Raw genomic sequence first — 13,397 nt, forward strand, 5'->3', positions numbered from 1 at the left:
ATGCTGCAACCTAGCTAGATCCTCTTCTTGCTGACTGACAGCTATAGAAAACTTCATAGTTAAATCCATATTGTTCCTTCATCTAACATGCCTCCATCTTGCTCCTGCATTGCACAAGGAAAAATCCTTTAAAATGCAGTCTGAAGAGCACAAAAATTTCAAAAAGCATTCATTCCCTTTTGCTTTCTTGGTAATGTATGTATGTAATGAGAAACAAACGTAACGAGCAAAATCTGCAGGCAAAAATAAGAAAGAGAACTTTTTGAATTTTGATGCCTAAGACTAGTGGTGAAGAGTTGTGGCATTCAATAACTGGCAAAAATCCTTTATAATGCACCAGCATTCGTTTACTTTTATAATGCAGTATGAAGAGCACAAAAGTTTCAAAATTTTCCTTCTCTTTTTCTTGATTATGTTTGTGACGAAATAAAAGCAAGGATCTTTGCAATCTTGTCATAATCAAGGGAACAAAGTGCAGAAACTTAACGGTGGTAGATCAAACAAGAACCTGATGAGTGAAATCCGCTGACAAAAATAAGAAAATTTTCAATTCTGATGCTTAGTGCCCCCTGATAACCTAAGATAAGTGGTGATAGGACGATGCATTATCTCGAAAACTGGATTTGAAGTGATGATGTACAAATAAGAATTATGACATTCAATCTCATATTGCAAGAAATTCAAGAATTTTTGGGGGCACTAGCATGAGCAAGGGCAAAAATAGTTAAAAGGTCCACTATTATTGAAATAATATAGTTATTAAACTAAAAAGACGATGAAATGAACATTGAACTCAGAAGTAGAAGAAACACAATAAAAAGGACATGGACTGTATTTTCATATAGTTATTCTAGTCGATAAAGTATGCAGCTTACTGACATCAGATTTAGTGCAAGATGAACCTCAAGGGGAAACAATGTTTAATCCCGAGAAGCTATCATTGGTGGATTCGTGAAGCTTAGCGACGCTGATAACCTAAGTAGTGGTGATTGGACTGATGTGGTATCTTGGAAACTAGGATTTGATGGTTTACAAATAAGAGTCATGGCATTCAATCTCATATTGCAAGAAATTCAAGAATTTCTGGGGCACTAGCAAGAGCAAAAATAGTTGAGAAGTCTACTGTTTTTGATTAATAGAGTGATTCAATTTGAAAAGAGATGAAATGAACAATGAACTCGGAAGTAGAAGAACACAATAGACATTGACTATAGCTTCATATAGGTGTACAGGTCAATATAAGTATGCACCTTATTGACATCAGATATAGTGCCAGATGAATCCCAAAGGGGAAACAGTGTTTTATCCCGAGAAGCTATAGGAAGAGATAACCAACATAGCCATTTGATTCAGCCCCGCTTTTTGTGGTATTGGTTGCTATTGTTGGTGAAGCAAACATATGTCATCACCCCCTCTGCAGATTTGTTTTCATAAGTTGGATGCAAAATCCAGCTATACATTTAACTATTGACGTAGGAGTCAGGTTTATCTCGTTCAAATAAATTATCTTACATTGAACTAGTGTTTTCTATGTAATGTTGTTTATGCTGGAAAAAAAAATATTCGGGCATTTCAAGATTAGAGAAGGTAATCATACCCGTTTCATTGCAGTCATTAGATCATCCAGGGAGTCATAGCCTTGTGGACTAAAACCAACTTGTTGCTTTGTTGGCTCCAAGAGGTAGTCTTCATTTGACCTTGTCCTTGAATCTGGGGTCAACTTTTCACGCTCGGTTTGCTGCAGGAGTGTCGAAGAACCTCCACTCGATCTACCAATCAATGACATGTCCATCCTTCTGCCAAAGTTCTCATTGCTTTGATTCATGCTGTGGCTTAAAGAAGCCATGTTACCATCATTGGGATCCTGAGACCTTAAGTTGTTGCCAAAAGTATTATTTGAGTTGTGGGAATAATGTTGTTTATTATCGGCCCATGCTTGAGATGGTGTTTGATTCATACTCTGAACAGCACCAGCCATACTTTGACGGTATTGGATTTCTCCCCTTGAATCTTCAAAAGGAGGAGAAACTGAGGTGGTGGAAGTAAAATCAAGAGGGCTGTTCTGTAAATGAGTCGTCGCTTCCCTTACACTATTTTGTGGCAAATGGCTGTTAATGAAGGATTCAGTCAATGGGAAAGAATTAGACTGGAACTTCGATAGCTGAACGGAATTTTGCCAGTTCTCATTACATCTACCATGTTCCAGAAAGTTGGAAGATCCATTAACACAAGTATTGAACGAGTCTGAGCTAAATGGAGTCGTGTTTTGAGAGTGCTGATTTGCAAATCCTCCCCCAGTAAGTGGTTGCTGGGGATTCCCTTGAAGCAACATCGTATTAATTGGAACATTGGATAAGGAGTTATTTGAGCAACCGAGCACATCAGCTGTAAGCAGTCTCGACTCGTCCAAAGGAATATGCGCCGAGGACCTACTCTGCTGCAATTGATCAAGCTCCAATGATGCAGGAATGCCTTGAAATAAACTAGCATTCTGGCTAGCAGGCGGAATGTTTGGATTCAGTTTTGTGAAAGCATTAATGGAATTGTTCAAATTTTGACCATGACTAGGTTGGAGTAGCTGAGATGCTGCCAGGTTGCGCACGCTCAGACCAGCAGCACTATTTAGTCTGCCAAGCATGCCCCCTGAACTGTACGATGACAAGGCAGCATGAGTATACCGTCCTGATCCACCCAATGTTCGAAAATCTCCAAGCCCATCCAGTGAGCCCATTCGCACATAGTCCCTTCCCCCTAATGCGGCAACCATGTTTGCTTGTTGGGTTTGAACTGAATTGATCCTTTTCAAGTAAAGCCTATACTTCTGCAGAACAGAAAAGAAAACCAGATTAAGAATTTTGAAACTGTAATTTTTTTCATTTCCAACAATGAAGGTAGGATGTACGCAGACCTTACCCCTACCTTTGTAAGGTAGAGAGGCTGTTTCTGATAGATCCTCGGCTCAAAATAAAGGTACCCGACACTGTATTGTAAGAAAATAGACACCCAGTTCTTCTGCCCCCTCCACCCCTTCAGTTACCTACTTACCTTCTACCATGTCGTGTCTAATCACCTTCCCCCCCCAGTTCTTCTTCAGCCTACCTCTACATCTCCTAACACTTGCTACAACCAACCTCTCGCACCTCCTTACTGGTGCATCCTCATCACATGCTCTTGAATTACTCAACTAAGATAATTGAGCTCCATTTTAATCAGGATAATGTTACCATATAGCTGTTTTAGATTCAGACACTACTGCATTACTACTTTCCAATTTCTACGAAATATCCCTAGATGCGAAGTATTATTTGCAGCCATTTGCTAATGAACATTCATGGTATGTAGCAAGGTTATATCAGATTTTGCCCTCTTAGCCACATGAAAGCATAATCCAAGGCGAGGGAGCAAAATCCGATACTCTCACAAATGATTCATCATTGTGAAACATTTATTGGCCAGTGCTTCAAAAATATTGACCTTGTTCACCTCCACTAATTGTGTAATGATTTAAAGAAAAAGGATCAAATAGAACAAATGAAACAACAAAGAAGAAGGAGATAAGACTAGTGCCTGCAGATGGCTTGCCACATTTTCCCTTGTAAGCCCGTCAACATTCATCAGGTCAAGAATCCTCTTTGGGACAGCTTCTGCAATAGAAATAGGACAGAAATATTCATTTAATACGGGAACATTCATAACAAGCATAGTCGGAGAAAAACTTAATAATGCTAAAGAACTCACTTTCGATGCCCAACTGACCAACAGCTGCAACAAACTTCCTGTGAAGTTCTATGGACCAAACGACACGAGCTCTCTTCTGAGTTGTTGGATCTTCATTGTCATTTCCATTTTCATCATTCTCATCTTCTTCATCCTTCCTTTTCTTGTTACATTTTCCGTTTTGATCTACATTACCTGTTGGTGATTGCCCTCGACCACTTTCTCCACTTACCTGATAAGATTTGTCTTGATCATTAGACTTGCTCTGGCTCTTAGGCTCAACCTTCTTTTTTCTGATCACATGTTGCCATATGTTCCTCAACTCCTCAATTCGAACAGGTTTCACCAGATAGTCGCAAGCACCATGATCGATTCCCTTCCTTACAAGTTTGGTATCGCTGTTTGCAGACAACACTGGACCAAACGAAAAGTTCAAACATCAACTAATTAAGAAATTCTCAAGTGTTAAATCCAAACATTACCCTAAAGATCCTCTATTCCAAGTGAAACAAAATGCAATTAGTTACTCAAAGCTAATATAGAATCACAAGGGAGCAAAAAAACATATCTTTTTTTTTGTTTAACCATATGGTATCCAAAATCTACTGGTCTGACTAATCCAAATTCACTCCACGTAATCTCATCAAAAAGGGTAAGTTCTCCCTATCAGGAATTTCTCCATTCCCTGGATTTGAACCCGAGAACTCCAGTCAAGGGTGGAGGGATCCAATTCATCCCACAATATCCATTAGTGCTAAAGGGAACAAAAAGTTGAAAATGATAGATCTATGCAAATAAGATAAATGAAGATATTCTACTTACTTATGACTGGAAGATCCATCTCAAGACCAACAAGTTCAAGAAGTTTAAAGCCATCCATATCAGGCATGTGAACATCACTGATGACCAAATCAAATCTATCTCTATTCTCCCTCAACATCTTCAATGCCATCCTTGCCTGACTTGTTGTAGTTACTGTGCAAAAACAAAAGATCTTCAGAATAATAATGCAATTTATCAACAATCATGAGGAGGAAATTACAAAAGATTCATAAAGCTAGAAAGATCTCAAAATAAATCAGGAAAATCCAGGCTAGTAAAACTTGAAATGAGAGATAACAAATGATTCAAAATAGAGAATTTGGGAATTGAATATGTACAAAAGCAAAAGCATAAGCAAAAAAGTAAATCAAAAGAACTCCAATTTCCCTTATTGTTCTATCAATGATTATTGAAAGGACATGGTCAAAATCAAATAGAAACTGTACATGAAACACCTATTTTCCAGGGTAAAAGAGTTTAAAATGCTCCTGTTGAGTGTTGAAAACAAGAAACAACAATGATAAAACAAGAAAAAGAGTTCCTTTGTTTTTTTCTCACATAAAAACAGAAAACCTACTTCAAAACTAGACCTCACAAACAAGAAATCAAGCACCTAATTGGCAAATTATCATAATTAACCAAAAACAAAAAAAAAAAAGATCCATAGCATCAAGCATTTACCCTGATACTGGCATTTTCTGAGCAAACCATCCAAAAGCTTCAAACAAATAGGGTCATCATCAACAGCAAGAACTCTCATACCAATAGGAAAATTATCATAATTATTTCCCCTTTCACCACCACCCATATTCCCTCTAATTTCTTCCACAGTCATTTTCTTGAACCCACACACACCAAAAAAAAAAAAGATTGCACCCCAAAATCAAGAATTCCAGACAAAAAAGTTCAAAACTTTACCACAAAACACACAAAACAAATCACTTCCTTGAATCTTTCTCAAACCCCCATAAACTCCAATTGTCAGAATAAATCCAAACGCACAAAATAGTTCAAAACTTTACCACAAAACACACAAAACAAATCACTTCCTTGAATCTTTCTCAAAACCCCATAAACTCCAACTGCCAGAATAAATCCAAACACACAAAAAAGTTCAAAACTTTACCACAAAACATACAAAACAAATCACTTTCTTGAATTTTCTCAAAACCCCATAAACCCCAATTGTCTCAATAAATCCAAACACACAAAACAAATCACTTTCTTGAATCTTTATCAAAATCCCATAAACCCCAATTGCCTCAATAAATCCAAACACACAAAAAATAGATCAAAGATTGGAACTTTGAAATGGTTTGTAGTAGTAAGTAAGTAATAAAGCTGTACGTGTGGACAATGATGGTTTATGGCTTGGTTACAACCCAACAATACAACAAATCATACAAAAAAAAATTCTAGTCATCACAACTAAACTTTTTCTTCTTCTTCTGTTTGTGTTTGTCTTTTTTGCTTTTTTTTTCCTAATATGCTTACCCTCTACACCCCTCTATTCCATTGGTGGGTAATAAAATATTGCTTATTGGTGTCTGTTATATATAAAATAGTAGAATATATGTATATTATATAATATAATGAAAGTGAATAATAGAGGTTTGTTTATGATCTTTTTCTTAGAATCTTTTTTGAAGCATGCATTTTTGGAAGTAAGCTTTTTTGTAGCCTTAAAAAAAAAAACATAATACATAAACACGTATTCTATAACTTAATTTCAGCTAACGTCTTTAAACATCGCGTTCCTATAAAATAATTCAAATGACATTTATACTTTTCAATTTATATGTAAATAAATAAGTACTTATATTGTAAATGATAATTCATATGACACACACTCGATGATTAGTATCATGTCATGTACTTTAACTTAGCATTAACTGATATTTATGTCCTTCAACTTTGTTTGCACGAGTTGACATTTGAACGTGTATAAAATTAAACAAGTAAACACACATATCATATATGACAATTCGATACATTTGAATTGACTTGTATTATGTCATATACAATGTGTATGTCGTCTATTATTCAACTTCATAAAAGCTAAGTGCCTATTTTTACATATTCAAAATTGATGGACATAAATATTAGTTAAGATCAAATTAAAAAGGACACGTTTTATGTATTATGAATTTAAGAAAAGGATACCATGTGACACATATGTACACACTCACAATTCAAGAAATCTTGGCCATTCATTGGTCACGAAAATTATGGCTAAGTTTTCTTGAATCTTAATTAGATTTACCTTTTAGATCAAGATTGCCAACTAATCAAAGCTTTCATATCCTTTATTTATTCCTTTTATGTTCTAATGACTTCTTATCTCTTTTGTTTTAAGTTGATCAATAATAGAATAGAAAAAAGAGTAAGTATTTTGCAAAAGGATTAAAACTTGTTGAGGTCGAGAAGAAGAATGGACAATCATTAATGAAGGATCTTGGTTAATTATTCAAGGTATAAATGCTTAATGATATTCCCGTAGGTATTTTTCTATTTATAGAAATCATTTAATGCCTCCACTTTTTAACCATTTCTTTCTTTATAGTTTGAATATGATAAGGTTTGAGGTTCCATTTTTGTTTAATTTTTTAACTTTCTTGAAATGGACTCATTTTATGAAATGACTAGTTAGCCCATCAATTAAAGTGTTTAAATTATATACACTAGTATTATATTTTATTTATAAAAAAAAATCATGTTTGAGAGGGATATAAATGTAATTATAACTTCCTAAACATGTGCTATACTATTTGAGTCAATGAAGAAATTTTAAAGGTAAATTACTTGTGGGCATCACCAATCCTACACTCTATTTTACTCTCCAAATATAGAGTTCTCTATTTTTTCGACAATCAACTCCAACCCAATTCTCTATTTTATTCTCTAAAAAAGAATCTTCTTCTTTCTTCTCAATATTATATTATTATTTCTATTTCATTTTTATTTTCGTATTCCATAATATAAATCTTTTCTTTCTTTCTTTTCCGAATAATCATCCTATATAATTTCATGTAATATAAAATATTAATTTTTTGATTTTTTTATTTAATATTAAATTATATTTTATTCTAAATTTCTAAAGAACAACTACGAATAATTGAAAAAAGAAATCAACAAGCACAATCGCAATCACAACCACAACTTCTCTAAATCATACACTAATTCCTTTTTCGAATATCGTTAAATCTAGAAACGACCTACCGAATTACTAAATTATTGTTTTGATTTTTAAAATTATTATGTTATGCATTGTATTGTATTGTTGTCTTGTATTTAAATTATTATGTTATGCATTATATTTTTAAATTAAAATTTTTATCTCATCATTTAAATTTTGTGCATTCTTCATAGTGAAAATTAATAATAACATCAAATTGTATCACAAAGTGACGAAAATTTAAAAAAATATTTAAAATATTATTAATTCGAGATGAAAGTAGTATATATAAAATAAAATATTTTTAAAAATGTTATATTACATTTAAAAAGAATTGTAAATATTAGAGATTTAATTAATAGTCTTATATGAAAAATAATATATTAATTACAAAATAGTAGAAATAATAATATAATATTCAAAAAGTGAAATAGAGAGTATGAATAGTAGTTCTCCAAATTTGAAGAACTACTATTCAACTCTCTAAAATTGGAGAGTAGAGGATAAAATAGAGAGCGATTGAAAAGGACATTCTCTTTTTTACTATCCAAATATAGAGAATAGAGAGTAAAATAGAGTAGGGTTGGAGATGTTCTTACTTTACATTTTTTGCCTTTTTTATTCTCAAAGTTGAAACATAACTGTAGTTTGAAAATTTTGCCTTTTAAGGCAACATTCATTAACTTTTCTTTAATATATATAATAAAAATAAATGTTTGGATATTTTAAGTGGGAAATTTAGTGTAATAAATAGAGAATAAGTATATATAATCTTTTTCTGTTCATTAGGACTTTAAGACACTTCCTTAGATAAATTTGTTAATGAAATTTCCCTTTGTAGTTGTTCATTTTCAAAAAATAATAAATAAATATATATTTACACACACGCATTTATTTATTTAAAAAAATATCCAAAAATTGAGTAGATAACATAGCAATTCATTCAAAATGTTTATTGGAATAATTACGGAATATTCTTCAGTAAAATATAGTGATTTTTTAGTAGTGTAATATCTGGTGAAATAATTAGATCCCTTCACTTATAATTAACAGTTTCGGGTTCAAACTTTAGAAATTGAGAAATTCTTGATGAAAAACGTTTTACTTTTAAATAAATCTTATACAAGACAAATTTAAATTGGTCGAATCAATTAATTTGTGATATCTTATGATTGAAAGAACATATAAGTTGGCCATATTAGTTTTCTTTTTCCCAAAATAAGGAAAAATGTCATGACATGAAGTCGCCCTATTGAATTTTATTGTCTGGTAAAGTATTAGCAATAACATGTGCAATTAAATACAATTTTTGACTATTAGAGTGTTTTAGATGATAGCTTTTGAGATCCCAAAATAAAGTCAAAATTTTTCTCCAAACTTTTTAAGAAGATTTTTTTATTAGAGAGGGCAAAATTAGCTTATAAGTATATAATTAATTTACTTAACCAATTTAAATTTGAACAGATTAATGATTCACCATTTAATAATCTCTTACATTCATTTTGATCCCTTCAACTTAACCCATCTAATAATTGCAATGATATGTAGCACAAATTAATACATGAGACACATCATTAAAATATTTTTTTCTGATATAAAGTCATAAATCATAATAAAGGGAAAACAATTTTATTACGTAATTAAATAAGTTATAATAAAACAAGCAAAGAAATTAAAATATGATAGCTCTTCTTTATTGTTTTGTTCTTCTTGATTAAAAGGTGGTTTGGAATAGCTTCTTGAAAAGGAAAGACATTGTGTGGAGTGTACCTTTTAGGTGATACGAGCTAAGTTTGTACGTTTTATTTTAGTTTTGGACAATGATTTTTCTCCCACCTTATATTATAATAGGTTATGGTTTAAATTTATTTAGCACTTACTAGAAATGTAACAAATGATTGTTTGTTACTTATAATGTGCTTAAAAGATTTTCTTCACCCATCAAAGTCGTGATGAGTTGTAAGTATTTAGTTATTTTTATTAATTAGAAATTTTGAGTTCAAATCGTGGTTTTTAGATATTATATTGTGCTTATTAGAAAATATTTTACCCCATCTTTCACCTCCTTAAAATGAAATTTTTTAAAGCAAATTTAACTTTTGTCATGTCCCAATACAAATGTCGAATACTAGACGAGAAACAAGAAAAAGAGAGAGAGCATTCTCATGACCATCAACGTATTTGATGAGATGTTTGGAGATCCCTCAACCCTTAATATTAAACCTCTTATTTGAGCTCTAGCAAAGTATAATCTTTCGATAGCGAGCGAATTTTTCTTTCCCACTAAATGAATCTACATAAAACAAATTCAAATTAGTAAAATTCAGTGAATCTCGGATGCAAAATAATTTAATCGAGTCCTTTTTCTCACGAGACCGATAAGTAGAGGTAGAGCTAGAAGTGCAGAAAGGGATATATGCAAATCAATTATTTATTATGAACACATAATGCACTCAAATATGTGAATTAATGGTCAACGAACCAAATTGAAAACCATGAGTTCTTAGATTCGAAGCAAATATACAAATTGATTTCTTTCATCTATCCAAATCTTAATGAATAGAGTTCAAATATCACGTCCACTCATACTAGTTCGAAAACCACAATTATAAAGATATATAGTATTTGAAGCATAATTACAAAATACAATAAAATCAATACAATTTTTACTTTTATTTTTTTTAAAAGTGAACACATAAGATTTCTGTTTCAAGTATCTAAAGTACCAAAGAGTACACATTTATTTATACAGGTCCTACACTGCAATAAAGTGCCAGATACCCTCCACGTTGCGTTCTGTGATTGGCTGGAAACAGGTATCACTGGGACCCACGCGTGAGATTCCCTTTATACTGTTCCTTAATAACAACATGTGGGTCGCAGGTCACTCCGTTGTCTTATATTAGTTGTTCATTTCTTTACACGTTTTAAAAAAAATCGTAGGTAAGAGGGATACTTTCGAAAGAATAGAATTAACTACTATCTTCGTCTTTTTTACTTGTCAAATTTTATCTTGACACACCTATTAAGAAAAAAATAATGATATAATACCATTTTAATTTTATTAATTGATGGGGTCCCAAATATACTTATTCACTATATTTTTCAAGGAAAAAAATCAAATTAGAAAATATTTGATAAGTAAATAGGGACGGAGGAAGTATTGAATTGTTAGTTTAAATACAATGTTTGTTTTGTTTGTTACTTAAATTTTGTTGTATCGTATCATTTAAATTCATCGTTAGGTAACGAAGAAAAGAATCATTTTATGTAACGACTAACTTTGTGTGATCGCGTCGTTACCTTAATATTTTCTTTTCAATTTATCTTTATTTATTATTTAATAATCATATTTCATCTTTTATCCTATCTTTTCATAGTAGTTCTAACTCATACCCTACTTTTCTTGTAGGTTTATCACTCAAATCACGAATATGTAACATTAGGTAACGATGGAGAATACAATAAAACAAAATACAATACGTTGTGAAACAATACGTAACAATCATCCAAACAAAAGCATAAAGGTAAAATGAATTTTTTTTTAATATTATCTTGATTTTATAGGTGTGGGCCCAGTTTGGGAAATTGATCCTAAAAGATTCTGCCACCTGTAAACAATAAGATCAAAAGGCTGTGAAAGAGGTCAGCCCAAAATCAGAACGATTATGTCACAAAATTCCTCTTCAACTCTTTGAAGGAGAAAAAGTCTTGTTTAATTTTTTCTCTATTATTTTTTATTTTTTTTTAAAAAGGCTTCGGTTATAGTGTTATTTGTGGTTGATTTTGTTACTCCATCTGTCCCAATTTATATGACTCACTTTCCTTTTTAGTCAGTCCCAAAAAGAATGACACATTTCTATATTTAGTAACAATTTAACTGTAAAATGTCTATTTTACCCTTAATGAAATGATTTATAGCCACACAAATTCCTATCATTCATTTTGGACCACAAGTTTTAAAAGTCTTCCTTTCTTTCTTAAACTTCGTGTCAAGTCAAACTACATCACATAAAATGGGACGGAGGGAGTACTATTTTTATGATTTTTTCACTATTATATTTATTATACATACTTATTTTGTTGATATACTGTACTAGAGTAAGGGTCTATCGGAACAATCTTCCTTCCTTCACAAGATAGCAGTAATTAAGGTTATATACATCCACCCTCCCCAAATTTCATTTGTAGAATTACAAAAAGTATATTATTATTGTCGTGTCATATGAATTAGAAAAAACGGGAACGTAAAAATGCTTTGTGCAATTTATAAATTGTAAGTTTAAGTTGTAAAATTAATAACTAACACTTGTGTTAGAATAGACCGTTGTTGCACTTCTTAAAGTATGGCATGTAGTCTTTGTGTGATTTATAGATTAATGTTTGAATTGTAATATTTATCAATGATATTTACATTAAGGTAAATTAAACCGCCTAAGTTTGCAGTACCCCATATTTAGAATGTTTTTTTTTTGTAAATTATGTGTAAACATGAGATGCTTTGTGCTCCAAATCCTATAAGCATGTAGATTACATAATTTACTTTGATGCCCTCAATCTCTGAAATTATCTTTTTTTTTTTAAAAAAAATAGACCTAAAATCGACTTAAAATTGAAATTATTGAGTATTATAGTACGCTTCGATTTACGCTATAATATTATTTAGTGGAATCCAAACTAACACATCATTATATTTGGTGAGTACCAGCTAGCTACCAATTGGAATGTCAATTTTGATAAGACATGAATATCAAATATGTACTTTTGTTAATTAACCTTATGCGTCGAGATAATACATTTAGGGGCCGATTTAGTGCTTCGATATCGAGTTTAATTAAACTTAATTAATATTTTTTATGTAAAAAATAAATTTCGAAGCATAAAATCATAATAATGGAGGAAAAATAAAACAAAAACAATGAGTATGTTTTGCAAAAAAACAAAATAAAAATGATATCATGTCAATCCTTTTTCACTATAGTCAGTCGAATAATAATAGTACTAATTAATTAATTAACAAAGTGTACCTTAATTTCACGCATGATTATAGCATAATGATCAAAGCCAAACCCCAGTCCACCTCCCCCCCCCCCCTCCCCAATTAGTTACTTATGAGATAAATGCAAGTTAATGTGTTGCTGGTTGGAGGTATTGGATACTCGATGAAATTAGTCGAGAAGTATGGAATTGATCCGTTCGTGACCACGATTAAAAAAGAAAAAAAATATAACAATAGTTGTCCACTATTGACTTGGCACACTCCTTAAGAAACAATAAATAATAGGGGTAATATTATTATTTTATCTTTTAACTTTATTAAATTTAATGTTTTGAGAAATGTGTTAGATGATAAATAGTATTTAATAGCAAGGATAAAATAGACACAAAAATGTAAATTGTCTCTTGATTTTCTAAACTAGACAAGTATTTTTGGATAACTATTTTTAGTATAGCGGACAACTATTGTTAACCACATAAACAAAAAATTAAATGTTCACCTTTCACATTTAGTAGTCAAAATAATTTACACTTCACTAAAACTATGAAACAATTTAAAATACTTCAAAGACTTCCATTGTTTCATATGTATTTATACTTCATATAGGAAATACTACTAGGTTTTGTACTACATACTTTACATTTTGGATTGTTTTTCTATATTTTTATTATTCTATAATGTTAC

General features: G+C 31.5%; 1 protein-coding gene across 2 annotated transcripts; it reads right to left on the bottom strand.

Annotated features, from left to right (window-relative positions):
• Positions 1-34: 34 nt before the first annotated feature.
• Positions 35-6,029, bottom strand: LOC125824372 (two-component response regulator ORR24-like). 2 transcript variants are annotated; one of them, XR_007442767.1, is made up of 7 exons: positions 5,221-6,029; positions 4,540-4,692; positions 3,739-4,131; positions 3,568-3,644; positions 1,598-2,821; positions 1,251-1,414; positions 35-104 (listed from the first exon to the last, which is right to left on the bottom strand). XR_007442767.1 is itself a non-coding variant. In XM_049503742.1 (6 exons), the coding sequence occupies exons 1-6, from the start codon at positions 5,372-5,374 to the stop codon at positions 60-62; spliced, it is 2,046 nt and encodes a 681-aa protein (XP_049359699.1). In that variant the 5' UTR covers positions 5,375-6,029; the 3' UTR covers positions 35-59. The 2 variants fall into 2 exon arrangements, 1 of the variants encoding a protein (XP_049359699.1); XM_049503742.1 differs by lacking the exon at positions 1,251-1,414.
• Positions 6,030-13,397: the final 7,368 nt, after the last annotated feature.

This window comes from Solanum verrucosum, unplaced genomic scaffold, assembly GCF_900185275.1.
Source record: "Solanum verrucosum unplaced genomic scaffold, falcon-dt-bn FXZP01000022.1, whole genome shotgun sequence".
Lineage (NCBI taxonomy): Eukaryota > Viridiplantae > Streptophyta > Magnoliopsida > Solanales > Solanaceae > Solanum > Solanum verrucosum.

What these genes read in the sequence shown, in the direction of transcription:
- LOC125824372 (XM_049503742.1), bottom strand. Translation starts at nt 5,374, where the DNA reads ATGACTGTGGAAGAAATTAGAGGGAATATGGGTGGTGGTGAAAGGGGA. An exon ending in GATGGATCTTCCAGTCATAA is followed by an intron (nt 4,132 to 4,539) that starts GTAAGTAGAATA and finishes CGTTTGGTCCAG; the next exon opens with TGTTGTCTGCAAACAGCGAT. An exon ending in TAATGACTGCAATGAAACGG is followed by an intron (nt 105 to 1,597) that starts GTATGATTACCT and finishes TGTGCAATGCAG; the next exon opens with GAGCAAGATGGAGGCATGTT.